General features: G+C 40.0%; 1 protein-coding gene across 1 annotated transcript; it reads right to left on the bottom strand.

The window, feature by feature from the left end:
- Positions 1–6,380: 6,380 nt before the first annotated feature.
- On the bottom strand, positions 6,381–7,894 carry LOC142488148 (uncharacterized). The gene is made up of 2 exons (XM_075588521.1): positions 7,798–7,894; positions 6,381–7,432 (listed from the first exon to the last, which is right to left on the bottom strand). The coding sequence occupies exons 1-2, from the start codon at positions 7,892–7,894 to the stop codon at positions 6,381–6,383; spliced, it is 1,149 nt and encodes a 382-aa protein (XP_075444636.1).
- Between the last annotated feature and the right edge of the window lie 9,227 nt (positions 7,895–17,121).

Raw genomic sequence — 17,121 nt, 5'->3', positions numbered from 1 at the left:
TTGTAAGTCGCTATCGTTTGAGTTCAGCAGCAATCTTAGCTCTTTATCAGGAGATAAGGGGAGATTTAGATTTTTTCACAGCCAGAGGTCGTGCAGTCCCTGGGCTTGTTAAAATGCTGTGCTCATTACATTATCTTGCTTCCGCGTCATACCAGACAACTGTGGGTATAGTGGGCGGGGTCTCGCAATCTACATTCTCGCGGGCCTTGACCCAGTTTCTCTATGCACTCAATAGACGCGCTAGGAATTATATTCATTTTCCTACAGAGGCGACAGAGTGGCTGGAAGTCAGGACTGGCTTTTATAATATAGCAGGGATACCATGTGTGCTGGGTTCAATCGATTGCACACATGTTGCTTTGATTGCACCTAGTCAGAGTGAGCATGTGTACCGCAATCGTAAGCACTACCATTCACTCAATGTACAGGTGGTATGTGATGCGACGATGAGGATAATGCATGTGGTACACAAATTCCCTGGTTCCAGTCACGATTCCTCTATCCTGAGGAACTCTTCAGTCTTCCATGCGTTCGAAGAGGGACATTTTGAACATGGTTGGCTGCTGGGTGAGTACACATTTACATGTTATAACACAAAACACATTTTTATTTAGGAATGTTGGCATTGTACAATTTGATCACTAATGTAAGCTTATGTGTGCTCCATTCATTATAGGTGACTCAGGATACGGAATTAGGCCGTGGCTCTTGACTCCGGTGCTAAACCCTCAAACTGAAGCAGAGGAGAGGTACAATGCAGCCCATATCTCTACAAGATCTGTTATAGAGAGGACATTTGGCCTACTCAAGACCAGATTTAGGTGTCTGGACAGAACTGGTGGGGCTCTTCTATACAAGCCTCAAAAAGTGTCTGATATTATCCTTGCCTGTTGCATTTTGCACAATGTTGCACTCAGGCACAATGTACAATCAGACCTAGCTGAGCCTTTGGTAGACGAGCATCCCACCCATGTAGCTGCTGAAAATGAACAAACAGCCAGTGGTGGCCAGACACGCCAGAATCTCATCAATTCATTTTTTTCTTGTAAGTAAAAACAGATATGTTCCAAGTTCTACTTTTATACTTACATTATGTTATCTTAACAATAATGTTTTTTTATATAACCTTCTGTTAGGACACAGATGAATATGGGTTGCACACCTTTCTTCTCTCTGCTGTGTGCACAAAGGGATGTGGCACCGGTATGTTATTGTTGCACAGGTTATATAATCCCTCTTCAATTGTACTTTAGTTGTGTGTATGTGAATACAACTGGGGTAACAAAGCACTAATATTTTAGCATTGTGTTGTTCCTTATGCTACCACAATACACATATTATGCCCATACTCATTCATGCTTCTAGTATGCTTACATACAATGTTATTGGTGCAGTGTAACATGTACATCCATATGATGTGTACACCACGCACATTTACATTTTGAATGTGATTAAATATACATGGTGTTGCACATTTAACACCAAATACACACTTTGCTGTGTTGTTTACGGTACTGAAGATGGCATGTCAATGTTTGCAATTTATATATTGTTCCTTTGCATTATAGGTATATCTCCAGTATGACTGATCATGGTATGTATATTTGCTGACATGTCTCATAAGATGTGCCTACCTCAATCTTCCTATAATTATTTGAAGTAAAAACACAACATATTGGTTTAAAGACAAATGTAACATACATGTACTTTCTGTATCATGTATATGCATTTAGCTACTCTTGAGCTTTCATGTGCATTGTATTAGAAAATGATTACTCACATTTTATCACATTTTATGTATGTTTCCTTATAAATTCCATTCATGTAATATAGAGCTGTTTGGAGAAAAGGGGATAACTGTACTTATTTGTTTACTTACGGGAGCTCATTCATCACGGATGAAATTGACTGATCATAACACTCCATGCATGAATGCCTGTAATCACAACAATGCGTACTACATCTTATATTTAGCAATGTAGGTGTTTTTTAATGCTAGGAATTAATAGTCAACATGAATTTAAATTTGTGACATGTGTATGTATAAGTCACACGTGTGTGGATGTGTCCTACATGTACCAAGTGTAAAACTGTGAACAGAAAACACTATTTTGTTGCAAATGTTACTGTCATTTAGCATTTCTAATTTACCTATATGACAATGTTGGTAATATTTTTGCAATATAATTCACGTCACTTCATCATTATCATGATGATAATTATCAAGTATTCTCACAATTGTAACGTCAATCACGTGCACATTAGCATAGACACACTTTTTAAGACAACTGTTTGTGTCTGTATCAATTTGTGTAGGATCCATGTATAACACCGACAAATGATAACACCAGCTTTATTATGGTAGCTTATATCATCATATTGACTATACGATGTATTTTTAGAAAGTTTAATAAACACAGTAAACTATAGTTAGTTAGGTTAATGAAATATACACAGAAACGTACTTCATTACATGATGTTGATGTCATATTCAGAACATCATGCATTGTAGGGGACCACAACATGTGGCCAATAACATTAATTGCTACAGTCCCAAACCATTTTATCAACATACCCATGTAACAAGAGATTTTTAACAATAAAGGGCTAGTTGGTTGTAAGTGTCCTTTACATTGGGAGAAGGAGTGGCTCAGTGAGTAAAGACACACACTGGCACTGAGAGTTTGAAGCAGGGGAGTCTGGTTCAATTCCCGGTGTCGGCTCCTTGTGATCTTGGCCAAATCACTTTATCTCCCTGTGCCTCAGGCGGCCAAAAATAAATTGTAAGTTCCACGGGCCAGGGACCTGAGCCTGAAAAATGTGTCTGTAAAGCGCTGTGTACAACTAGCAGCGCTATACATGAACATGCTCATATTATAATTATAATTATTATTATTATTATTATTATTATTATTGTTACATAGTTTCGACAGTCATACGTTCCATTACACAATAGAATACACAAATGTGTTAGCAGAGTGGGAATGGTTGTTATATATAAAACACACCATGCCATAAAATGATAGTAGTCATTAAAGAACACTCAATAAAAATTCATGAGGCACTATTTTGCAACATCATTATGTTAATTAAGTGCTTATGCAATATAGGCATAAGTGTATCACATTTTTAATTGTTTGTTAATAAGCGCTGCAAGCAATATAAAATTAGTTCCATATGTAGTATAGTAGTCGGTGGCTCCTCCTCACAATCATCTCATATAAAGGTAGACTCTTCTGAAATCATACATTGATCCGATTGTATCTTCCCCGACATCTCTGAAATACAGCAAACACATGATGGTCAAAGATGGCACCTTACTATATATGTATCCGTGACAATGCGTTACACAGCTCTATATGATTGTGTACATACACACGTCACTCATTTATATGTTAGAAGTACAAGTGTTCATCAGTATGTAATGTTTCTTTAAATTTGTAGCAGGCATAACTATGTATATGATGTGAACGTTGCCTGTATACTGAAAAATGTGCGCGCACATCTTAGTGTGCGCACGCACTTCACGCTTGGCTGCACTAACTGTTTGCGCATGCGCAAAACAAAGCGTACGTTGTGCGTTCAATACAGCTTGAAAATATCATTAAACATAAAATCTTTATTTCAAATACAATGAATACGAAACTACATTCGTTCTAAACGAGTACATCTGTATTCTTTTTAAACAGACGTGTTTGGACAGAAAGGACGGCCGATAACACAATGCGCAAATGCAATACGTGTGACGTCATGTTAAACCAGCGTGAAACGCACGCTAACACTCCTCCCACTCAATTAACATTCGGCTAACGCCCAGTGTACGCCCCCACTGTATGACACACTGCAGTTACCGTTACTATAACAAAACATGACAGCCAATAGGCTTTGAGGCGCGCACGTCGCTTGGGGGCGGGACTTACATCCGTAATCCTTTTTAAGGACGCCTTGGGCCATGACAAGTGTCCCACGTCATACGTGGTGGACCCGCTTTTAAATGTTGTAGATGTAGCATGATAACAAAACAGGTATGTGTTATGGTAAAATGTTGCTAATATGTTTAAAGTGATAGGAAAGTACGTATATTTATTCCGTCAGCAATGTGTACTACTCTTTCAGGTTCTACTATATTGTATTCGGAAACAATTTGTTTGTGATCGCTACATGTTATGCAGTCTGCTATGTTACGCTGTATCCACGCATTGAAAGGGAAAATGGTGGTTAGAAAAAAAAAAAATTTTAAACGCTGAGTCAACTCATAACGGTTGTTATATTTACCATTCTTCTAGAATTAACTCTTCGTCTGGCTGCAACTGGTCGCTCCAGAAATGCAAGGCTTTTTCATCCACGCTTGACCCACCCGCTGAATCCAGTATGACACACATCTCCTCCATGAAGCGCTCATAGGAATCGCCACTGCTTTCTTCAAACAGTCGGGAGGTATGTTCATTTCTTCGGGTACCCATTCCAATGCATTTTCAGCTGAAAGGCTTGGTACATAATCATAGTAGTTATGTTCTTGTACAATGTGGGTTTCAGGAATGGAGGGTGCAGATATTGCAGCAGGTATCGATTCACACGGAACAGTAGTAGCGGATCCATTGCTATTGGCATTAGGAATAAATATGCCTTTAACCACAATATATGTGCCTTCTTTCACGGTGAAATGTTTTTCTTTGGCAATCTTCCAGAAACCATAGTTGTGTTCTAGCTTATCCTGCACACGTTCAAAAAAGTCATTTGTTGATAAAGTGAATCTTATTGAGGAATTAAAATTGCGCGCATGCCGACGGTTTTGGTAATAAGGATATTTTGCTCGAATCAAATCATAGATTTGGCGTGTGCTTGCTTGATGTCCGCAAGTTGATAAAATAGCTTCTGATATCATGTATTTATAACCTAAATTCGGATTCATAATTGTCACCAATTCATCAGCCATTGCAGAGTAGCACAAAAGATGTGTGCAGGTATCTGTTCTTTGCTCATCAAAATGAAACTGCTCAGTGGCTAACAAATTGCTGTGTTTCCTTTTCAAGGTCAACAAAAGTATAAACTGTAACTCCTTATTTCAAACGCCAATTGGATTTCTAGTTATAATTGCTTGAACATTTGTGGTTTGTGATAGCCGCATGTGGGACAAAAATGTATCCTTTTTTTATCTCGTTTTTGAAAACATTAGTACACTTTTCATTCAGTAACATTGAGTTTTCTTGCAAAATAACAAAGAGCACTGTGTGAAAATAGTGCTTAGACAGCCATATCAGTAAATACACACACCTGCAAAATGAAATGTTTTTTTCCCACATACATTTCTGTGTGTATTTGAAAGTCTGGTTAAGTCCCTGTCTGCATGAGTTTAAATACGTGTGTATCTATATATATATAAATATATCTATCTCATAAATATATATATATATAAAGTGTATATTGTACTATATGTATATTGTGTGTATGTGTATGTGTATGTGTATGTGTATATGTATATATATATATATTATATATAAAAAATAATATTTTTTTTTTTTTATATATATATATATATATATTATATATATATATAAAAAAGTAATTTTTTTTTTTTTTTTTAAATATTGCTGGAGTACACACAACATATTGATGGCAGTAAGTAGGCCTTGTATGAAACCTATTTAAATGGTGATAAACATGAGTGAATTAAGTAATAAACATTTGTTTGCGCCCAATAATGTTAGAGGCCCACACTTAGTATAGTTGTCAAACATTAGGCCTGTATTATTAAAATAGTGTGTTTTCACAAGGAAGCATGAAGTGTATGTTTTTTGTAAATACATCTATACCAGTTTAGATAGTACTATATATACACACACACACACACACACAGTGTGTGTCTGTGTGTGTGTGTGTGCATATATCAATACATACTACATATATATTAGTATCAATTCAGAGATGTTCTTGACACAAGAACACATAAATGATTAAAGGACAACATTACAATGGCCACCAAAGGTAAGTAATATTTAACACAAAATCCTGCTGTACACGTACAAGAAAGATGTTTGCAGTTAAATAGGTGCTTTTATAATTGCATGAAAATAATATGCACATGCAATGATTACATCAATTAACACACCCAAATGCAATGTTTTGCTGCAAAGTCAATGGCAGCTTCTCTAAACTTAGCAACTGGCTCCTGGTGGACCATTACTGAACAGACGATTAAAACATAAATATTTATAACACTATTCATTAATTAGGAGTGTTAACATTTCCAAAACTTCACGTGTACAAGAACATACTTGAAAGTTTGGAAACAACACAGTCTTCAGCATACATACAATAGTAATTAGATAATCTGAAGTCAACAAAACAAGGCCAAAGACATATTTTCTGAATTATAACATTTATTTTTTTTGTTCCTTTTGCGAGCGAGTAACAGGCCTGCTTGTTGTCTCTTGAATTTTCCTTTTTCTTTTGCCACCAACTTTAGGCACAACAGAGCCACTTTGAGTGGCCTCTGGCACTTCACGGGCAGGGCTTGTGGCCAGTGACTCACCTACAGTGCTTTTGGGCAGTGACTGTTCACCTACGGGGCTTGTGGCCAGTGACTCACCTACAGGGCTTGTGGCCAGTGACTCACCTACAGGGCTTTTGGGCAGTGATTCACCTACAGGGCTTTTGGGCAGTGATTCACCTACAGGGCTTTTGGGCAGCGATTCACCTACAGGGCTTTTGGCCAGTGACTCACCTACAGGGCTTTTGGGTAGTGACTGTTCACGGACAGGGCTTGTGCCCACTGACACATGTGAGCAAGTTGGTAGACACTGCACAAGTGATGGTTGGTCTGTTTCATGTGTGTCTTGTTTTGTTTTTGTCGCCTCCTTTGTAGGTGTCTGCTGCTGAATTTGTACAGATGGCAGCGGTAGGATGTCATCAGGAACCTGCACAGCAATGTCTGCTACTTGACCGGTAACATTTGGGCCTGGTGAATGAATATCAGATGAATGTGGTGAAAACTGACCTGCATGAACAGATCCTGGCTGGGAGGTGTTGAATTGTGGTACATTAGTCATTCTCCAGTAATTAGCTTGTGTTTGCTGAACAACTAATGCTTCGAATGAGGTGTTGATTTTTTGCAACTGTTTAGGCACTTCAATGAAGACTCTGTGGAGATGTGCCAATTGTGAAACTGTTTCTTCCTGCAGTGCAATCATTCTTTCCAGCACTGTCATCAGGTCAGAATGGCGACGATTTTCTGCTTCCACAATTTTTCCCTCAGAAGCTACAATTGCATCATATGTGGTATTTGCTGGACGTTTTGGCGGTAAAACAGTTTCAATTGGAACCTCTTCATGGTCACTTGCTTGTATTTGTGTGTCTATGGCGGCGGCGGCGGCATCATCATCATCATCATCATCATCATCATCATCATCATCAAAATCCTCTTCATCATGTTCTACAAATAAATGTACACATTATTAAATGGCATGTTAATCTCTGCTGTGTTACTATGTAATTGTACTGTGTCATAAGTAACAACTAACATGTTTCCATACGTTTTATAACCTCACATTAAAAACTACCTTGACTTAAGAATAATGTTTGGACTCAGTATGAAATATGAGTGAATGAAAACTTGCTGTAAACTCACAACTCCTACATGATAGTTAACATCACTAACACAATACAAGTTGCCTTACACTTCATTTTCACTGACACTAAGTAATCCTATTTAAAGAAGATGTGCAAAACAAATAATGAACATGACAACATAACATATAGAAGAGCACATATTATATGGCCACCAACTGATACACTCACCTTCTAGGTGTGTTGAGCTGGCTGACCCAGGTGAAGACACTTGTTCAGTCTCAGGTGACACATGTCCTTCAGGGGCAACTATATATAACAATAACATAAGTTTTACATTTACATGTGTAAATATTGAACAAACAGTTATTGTATGTTCTGTATTTATGAGTACCTAACAGCATCATTTCCTTAACCCAAAATGTGTGTGTGAAAGTGAACATAAATAGTTGTAATAACAATGTACATGCCTGTGTACTTAGAACTTTTGAGTTCCCTAACATAAAACATACTATGTTCCTGCAGTAATGCGTGAGGATAAATAGATAAAATTTGTACATAAAAATCATATGTTGTGTAGTGATATCAGTATCATAATGTACATAACTATCATGAGATGACCATTCACAATGGTTATCATGTAGGTGGTCATATTGCAAAAAGTGTTGTTTTTGGTAGAGAATATGTGTGGTACATTAATATAAGATGTGGCACACATGAATGTGGCTGTGACTAAACAAGACAACACATGCAGTGTGTGATAATGTGTCGTTGATAGTAGTAGTTCAACTATAGATATGAGTGAACTAATGTGTGACGTACGGTTTGATAAGTAATGAGTTGTTGGGGCATTTAGTAGCTAAAGTGAAGCTTTCAAATGAGTGTGATTAACTTCAGTTGTGCTAGTCAGGTTGTAAGAACGGTATTCCCTTCCCCAAAAAGCCTAATCAGCCACACCTTTCAATTACTTGAAACAGGTGAAAATGGTGTGAACTAAGTTGACCCTAAAATGAGGCTGTAATTAGTGTGTGTGCTGAACCCCACCCCCTCTGTTGAAGTGTATGCTGTGATGAGATATTAATTGCAGCTGCTTTAACACAATGGTAGATGAGCTAAATAGTCGTGTGCAGTTTTTAAGTTATGAAAACAATGACATAAAATATGATACGTGTGCCTCATTATGCTGTCTGTATATGACTTAAAGCAAAAATGGACCTTTTCATAAACAACTATAGATGTGTTAGTGCAAGTGATGTTTGTAGGCCGTTGCATGCAATATATTTGATGCATGCTTAAAATAGGCAGTAATGTCATGTTTGTCGGAGTAAAATAAATAAAATACACAATAATATTATACATATTTCTGTTCTGTACCTGTAGCTAGTAATAATTTCTCATTAACATGTGTTACACATGTGTACTACCCTGTTGTTCCCCATCTTCGCCCACCATCAATTGCTTCCACTGCAGCAATGCATTTTGGGAATTCACATGTAAATGAGCACGCAATGGCACGTGCTATATTAGTTACTGCTTTTAGTAGGACTACAACATATATGTCTATTTTGAGATATATATATATACAGAATCAGACATATACATATATAGATGCAGGTATGCTTATATTGTGAAGACAGTATAAAAAGCAGTGTAACTATGCAAAATAACTGTAAGCAACGACACGCCTAGTACAGTAATATTTCTCACCTGGTGGAAATTGTGAGGGGTAAATTCCTATATCACGGTCACCAGGTAAGCCTTCCACGACGACGGGAAGTAATTTTGCCCGAAGCAGCTCCTCCAATGGACTTAATATGAGACGTTGTGGTGTCGGCCCACCTCCAGTGCCAGTAGCATGCACGCGTTGGTGTTGTATTTTCTTTTTCAATTTGGACCTAATATCATCAAATCTCTTGTGACAATTCCGCTTGTCCCTCACATGATTCCCACACGCATTGACACCAATGACTATTGTGTCCCACATTTCTTTTCTGCTTGCTGAACTTGTCCGCCCTTGAAAAACATATAAAATATATGAGGTAAATGAATAATAATAGAAGCACCAGTTTCCTACACTGCTAGCTGTTCCAAGAGATAGCAAACATGCTGTTTTATGTGTAATATGTGAAGCACATGAGCATTCACTACTAAACCTATACATGTAAGCAAGGTTGCATTCATATTGTATGCAGTTATGGCAAATTGACCGCCTGTGTTTAGTTGTCCTTGTAAGGCATGATAAAAAGCTGTGTTTCCAGACTAATTAACATAGAAAGATATTGTGAACCCATATTTGCATATGAACAAAACTCAGATGACCTAGGATCACATGTATTTGATTAATAAATGTAAAGGTACACTTACCTAGTAAATGTCCATATATACTGTCATAGTGCTCCAGAATGCCAGTGACAAGAGCTGTATTTTCCTGGTCATTGAAGCGAGGATTACGTGTCTTCTCCACACGTTTCTTCCGAGCAGGTTTAGGGTCAGAGCTTGGCTGGTGCTGACTGGACTCTCCTTCTTCCAATGGAAGAGCCTCCAAAAGCTGCCCACCAGCAAGCACGCCACCACCATCCACCCCATCAGCAACTGCGCCACCAGCAGCACTCCCAGCACCAGCACTCCCACTCCTAGCACCAGCACTCCCACTCCTAGCACCAGCACTCCCACTCCTAGCACCAGCACTCACACTCCTAGCACCAGCACTCCCAGCAACAGCACTCCCACTCCCAGCACCAGCACTCCCACTCCCAGCAACAGCACTCCCACTCCCAGCAACAGCACTCCCACTCCCAGCAACACCACTCGCAGCACCAGCACTCCCACTCCCTGCAACACCACTCTCACTCTCAGCAACATCACTCCCCTGAACAGTACGTTCACTCTGACGCGTACTCGCACGAGTAGCACTCCCACTCCCACCAGCATCACTCTTCCCACGCTTTGCGGGCATACTTCCAGCACTCACAAAAAACAGACAAGAAATGTACAGGCAATCACACGAAACACTTCCACATATAAAACAAGACAAAGATGTAAACAAAACAACAATGGACAAAGCTCACCCAATACACAACAAGTCTCTCAGTCAATATGCAAATGTTCAAACAGCCAGCTCTGTGCGTCTCTCTCTCTCTCACTCCCAACAACACAGAGAATGAATAGCAGTACACGTTGCCTTTAAATATGGCGCGCAATCCAAAACATGCTTGTTTCGCCTGATTCAGCAAGATTTGTGATTGGGCAACCTAACAGCACCGCGCCACGCACGCCGATACACCTGTGTGTGATCGGCTAATCATCGTGAGAGTGGGCGGATTTGTTTTTGGGTTGATTTTGAATGTATTCGGCACTTACTGCATACGGAGAGGAAAAATCGCCAATAACATGACTAATCGGTAAGATTGCCGATTTCACATAATCGACGCTTACTGCATGAGGCCCTTAGTCTCCCTACAACGGAGTGCATGGCATTATTCTAGCTTATCTGCTATGGTGTGACTATTTGCATAAGTAACACTTGGGTCTATGTTATATATGTTATGTTGAGATCATGTTGTGTCACTATACATGTGCTGCTGTGCTGCACTTGCTGCAATTGATTTTAACTGACTCTGCAGGATACTTCAGGTGAACTACACATTATACTACAGTAGTAATAATATAGCTAGTTTTGTGCTTTGACTGGTGTGGATACTGGGCTATATATATATACTGCATTAGTATCTTAGAGTAAAGCAGCAACTGTGGTACATGATTCTGACCTACTTAGGGTAGCAACCACTATACAGACCATGCATTTAGATACCAGCCACACAGAGGGGCGAGGGAGGTTGTCAGTAGTCCTACTATTCATTATACTACACAATTAAGTGTTTAATGACTTACTGACACTGCATCACTACGTTTTAATATTGGTATTTTACTTTCACACTGTTTCTATACAGTATGTACACTTTGCGTCATTGGCCTATTAATTTAATTAAAGTATTTATTATTTTGCAGCCATTATGTGGCTTTTAGTAGCACCTGTCCTTCCACAGTGATGGGAGCAGTCAGTTGCTAATTGTGATTGATGCCTTATGGTCACCTAACAAGTTGTAATTGGGAGTATTGTGCCCCACCACCTAGTTGTTAATACACCATGTGAAGGAAGTAGGATATTTGGGGAGATGTCTGTCCTAACCCCTCTTTTGCTACATATCTAGTATATGCTATCCTTATATGCACCGGATTAACACAGCCTTTTGAATAATAACTAATTAGGTGAGCGGTCTTCGATTTGATGTGTATATTTTATACCTCACATGTGCAGAAATTCAATGACACCATATGCGTTTCAACCAGGTTCCATACATCCTCGCATGTGCAGAAATTCGATTTTTATTTCATTTTTTCATTATATTTCCCCCTTTTTACTTTCTCATGATTTGCTATTGTCCTCTGGACAAGCCTACTATATCAGCTGGTTATATCTCGATTAGTATATTCACCAAAGTCTGTAGTGGAAAGCAAGGGCACAGCCAGAATCCAGGAAACAGGTATTCCAGGGCAACTCCAGATTGCATAAAAAAATTGTTTTGTGCACACAACTTGCAATGGTAGTGTAGAAACACACCTACGTATTTCGTCCAAATGGACTTTATCAAGGTGTGGGTACACAATACAAATATAGGCATTTTAAAGGAAATAAATTTGTGCCACTCACCAATACGGATTATGTCATCATCATGCGTCCCAACCACAGGTCGCACTGACGTTGCGTCCCTCCGATTGGTCAGTTGTGTCAGATGACAAAATATTAAAAACAACGTTTAATCAGTCTGTAAATGAACAAAAGGCATAACCACAATAGAACTAAGGCATTTTAAAGAAAATAAATTTGCACACCTCTCTAATATGGATAACGTCATCATCATGCATCCCAAACACGGGTCGCACTGACGTTGCATCCCTCCGATTGGTCAGCTGTGTCGGCTGACACAGTATTAAGAACAATACAAACTTTAATCAGCCCGTAAATGGACAAAAGACAAAACCAGAATAGAACTTGAAAAAATGAATAAAATAACGAAAAAAGATTAAAACAAGCTCAAATAGACTTAATAAAGCTTTTTCATAACACAGATGGAATCAATGCGGATGAATAATAAAGTGTGAATAATCAATAACAAAAACAAACAATTTATGAAAACTAATAAAGCTATGCAACATCATAAAGATATAGTGAAACACTATAATTAAGGACTATATTGCACATAATTAATGCTAGAGTAATTGCGCATTGATATAACCACATGTGGTACAGTGTAACCCTATCTAACCCACAGACATAAGGTAACTAATTAAAATGAAGTAGTTTAAAGTCTTGAAAGAACCAAAACCATTCATTCAAACAGAAAAATATTTAATATTACAATGATACAATTAATCTTCATAGCCACAGGATATGAACTACAGACCTGAGGTTAGGGATGGGTGTTGCACTGTTCAAATCATTTTCAAGAATGATTTGATTGGCTTCCGAAGTACCAGTAACGCTGCTGCAGCTTGAAAAAACAACTTGAGTTGTTTTAGCAAACTGTAGCAAGCGTCAACTCCGTACTTCGGCGACAGGGTAGCTGCTACCCTGACAACCGATATGGACTTTAAATAGTTTGTTTCGAACGTGCGCGCGCACGTCGCGAAGAAGGCACCCTGAAAGAGGCCTTAGGTATACTCTTAATGAGGATTTTTCTAGCTTGTAGAAAAGTGTTACGTGAGTTAGGCTTACAATATGTGTCAGTTTGAATGTTGAGTGCATTGTCTATATATAAGTAAAGATCTAAATCGTGTATGTGGTAGTGATTAAATGTGTAAGTGAAGTGAAGGTTATAATCATTAGTGTTGAGTGTGTGAATGAAGGATAAAAGTGTGGAAACATCACCCTCCCAAATAAAAAGAAGATTATCGATGAAGCGACGATAAAATAAAATGTGCTCCCTATAAATGTTCATATCTCCAAACACGTGGAATGACTCCCACCGCCCCTTAAAGAGGTTGGCATAGGAAGGAGCAAAGCTCGTTTCTATCGCCGTTCCACATGTTTGGAGATATTGAACCATGTCAAACAAAAAATAATTGTCAGTGAGAAGAAAAAGGATGCAATCCAAGATGAAGGTGATACAGTACCGACACACTTTATTCGAGTGTGGTCGGTACCGCAAGCCGGGAAATCTCCCGGCTTGCTAGTGGCCGCCCCTCGGCGTGCCGCGCGTCATAGACGCGCGGTCACGCGTCTTCGGGAGCGTGCGCCCCCTGCACGCGCGTCCAGGGGCTCCCCGAGGGAGCCCTGGTGTCCCACGATCGCGGGACAGCGGCAGGGGGTTCCGGGGGACCCGGCGGACCCGGCAGCGGTAGGGAGAGCGCCCCGATCGGAGGGCGCTCTTCCGCTGCTTCGGCGTGCGCCCGTCACACTCGGGCGCGCGCCAGGCTACTGCTGCGGCACAGAACGGGCAAATGCTCGAATAAACTGTGCCGCAGCAGTATGTGCAGGTGCAATGTCAGAACGTTAAAGAAAATGGCGTACAGCTGCCAACCCGTTGATGAGATATCATAGTATATCACAAGGTTACATAAAGTGTAACCCATATGAGGTTACGTTTCCATGTGATACCTTGAATTTGTTTAAGTAGATCTCCACTATCGAGAATGTGAGTGGGCAGAAGTCGTAAAAGTAGCTGAAGGAAACGGTCCACTTACCGTGAAACACCATCTCCCAAAGATCCAATGCTGGAGATGATAGGTCTCCCAGGAGGGGAGATCAGTGATTTATGAATCTTTGGGAGATGGTGGAACACGGCTATGGTGGGAGTTGCATTATATAAGTATTCAATATCATTTTCATTGAGGACCCCAAGCATAAGATCCCTCTCAACTAAACTTTCGAAAGTTCACAGGAATTTTCCCTTAGCGAATGTAGGAAAGAAGTAAGATTTTCTCTTTAAGCCAGAGTTCTTTCTGCCTAGGAATCTGTCTGGGCCATTTTCCTCAATACCTATCCCGCCAAGATCCTCCATATCCTGAATCGCACAATGGTCTCTAAAAGAAAAAAAGATTAAGATGATCATTTAGAAATTGTACATCTTCACAATCTGTAAATAAATTTGTATTATTCATGGATACATTTTTGTACTAAAGAACTTCTTTAGAGTGCATTTCCTAACAAATTTGTGAAGATCAACCACTGTTTTGAATATTTGAAAATTTGTCTCGGGGCCAATTTGAATCCTTTATTCAGCAGTGATAGTTCATCTTTAGTTAAATCAATGTTGGAAATGTTGATAACACCACAATCATCAATCAAAAGTTCATCTTGTGCTTCTTTGGAAATCCCTTGCTTCAGTCTTTTGTAGCCCCTCTGGTCGCTTTTCGTTTTTTGATGAATTGTTTCTTGATGAGTCAGTGTACTGCCCTTCCCGAGGTCTAGCACCCTGATCTCTATTACCTTACCCCCAGAAGGTGCACTGACCATTTGGTCTGTCCTGTTGACCCTGATCACCAAAAAAGTAGACCGGATGGCTTAGTGTATCCGTATCTGATAGATCCAACTTTTGTTGATGGTGGTGTCTTCTTTAGAATAGATTCCTGAGATCAAGGACTATTCCTAGATCTGTTAATGGGTGTAGACTGACCTGAATGCATACATGTTTTTGTGAGCACCATCTACCAACCATCACTTCTATTCCACAAAGTAGTCACTAATGCCCAAAAAATTCATTTGAGGACATTGACATTTTTGATTTTGAAGGAAAATCAATGGACTTTTTTGGACAGCTCCTTTTGACCTTACTGTATACGTTCCATTATTTTTCATCTTTAGTCCTTTGCACATGTACAGTAATTGGTGTTATTTATATGTAACCCCCCTATCCCCCCCTCCCCCGGCAGCAGGGGTAGGGTGTACAAGTGTGAACAAAGTCCTGCTCCACTCTCGATGGGATTAGAGAGTCAGCTTCTTAGTCAGTTACCTGTGATCTCAGGGTTCCCGTTGGCAGGTTCAGGCCTTGGCTGTAATGGAGGGTAGTTGGTGGGTTGGAGGACAAGATAAGAATAAGGGCGCCAGGATCTTTTGCAACTCATAGGTATTTTATTGACAGGCACACACCAGCTCCAGGCTTGCACAGGATCAATTATTATCTTATAGAGCACAATACCTCATTAGACAGGTCCCCTGTATAATGCTCTCTTCAGGACAAGTTCCCTCAGTGCCCCTTCCCATTCAGGTAAGTACTTCTTGATCAGTCTTGGCATCTAATCCACCACAAATCTTTTGGGCTTCCGAGCTTCTAGCACACTGCATCCCAAAATACTGCTTCAGCCTGAATATTAGTCAGGAAGGCCTTACTTCTATTCTCTTGGTTTTGTATGTGCCGCCCAGGAGCTGGGTTCCCAGACAGTCTTCCTTTAGCAGTCCCTGGTCCTCACTGTTCCAACTGTCACTAACTTACTATTTTACTAACTCTTAACTCACTAACTTCTCAGTTACTAACTTCTATATTAATAACTTCTAAGTTACTAACTTAATCCTAACTCCTAGCTCACTAACTTATAACTCACTCCTTGTCTGTCCTCCCCTCAACTGACAACTGCCTAAACTGTCCCTCTCAACTACCTTAATCTTAACTGTCATACTTCTCACAGCCTCACTGGTTGCCTAGCAACATGTGAACTGCAGACTCTGAAACTGTGACATACTCCTATGGAAAAGTAAGCGGACTATCTATCTTCTACAACTGCCTAAACTGTCCCTCTCAACTGCCTAATTGTCCCTCACCTCAACTGCCTAAACTGTCCCTTGTAAATGTCAGCGCAAGCTCCCTCGCGCTACAAACTGCCTATCCCTATCTAATTGCAGCCGCCCTATTGGCTAAGCTGCGTCATATCAGTACTGCCCTAGAGGCTCATGGGACTTGTAGTCCCTGCGCAGTGTCTTACCTGTAATGGCCGCCGCACCTGCACTTCTCTGCGCATGCGCGATCCACTGTGACCATGCAATAGTGTACTGTGTAAGGAAAATTAAACGCCCCATTCAAGCCCTAAAGTTCTCCTCACTAGAACATTTAAAAACTTTAACCCACAACAGTTTCTGGATGACCTTACCAACTGCCCATGGCACAGATTCGATTTAATTCCCGACCCCGATTCTGCGCTCGACTATTTCCAATCCGAGTTCTTAAAACTCTGCGATACCCATGCTCCACTACGCAAAATAAGGGTACGGGGGGCCCACCTTCCATGGGTTACACCTGACCTTATAGCACTCTACCAGTTCAGGGATGCCTTGTGGAAAAGCTACAAAGTAACTGGCACTACCAAGGATCTCAATCACTACAGATGCATGCGGAACATGTGCACAAGGCAAACAAGGCATGCAAAAGCACAATATTACTCTGACAATCTCCACCAGAATACATCAAACCCAGCTAACTTCTGGAAGGTTATCAACAATATATTCCAGCCTCCTAACCATCAACAACCAAGTAATATCACTAAGGGGGATATTACTCTGAC

This window comes from Ascaphus truei, chromosome 2 (genome assembly GCF_040206685.1).
Source record: "Ascaphus truei isolate aAscTru1 chromosome 2, aAscTru1.hap1, whole genome shotgun sequence".
Taxonomy (NCBI): Eukaryota; Metazoa; Chordata; class Amphibia; order Anura; family Ascaphidae; genus Ascaphus; species Ascaphus truei.
The sequence above is the reverse complement of the archived record's forward strand: the minus strand, read 5'-3'. Positions and strand labels throughout refer to the sequence as shown.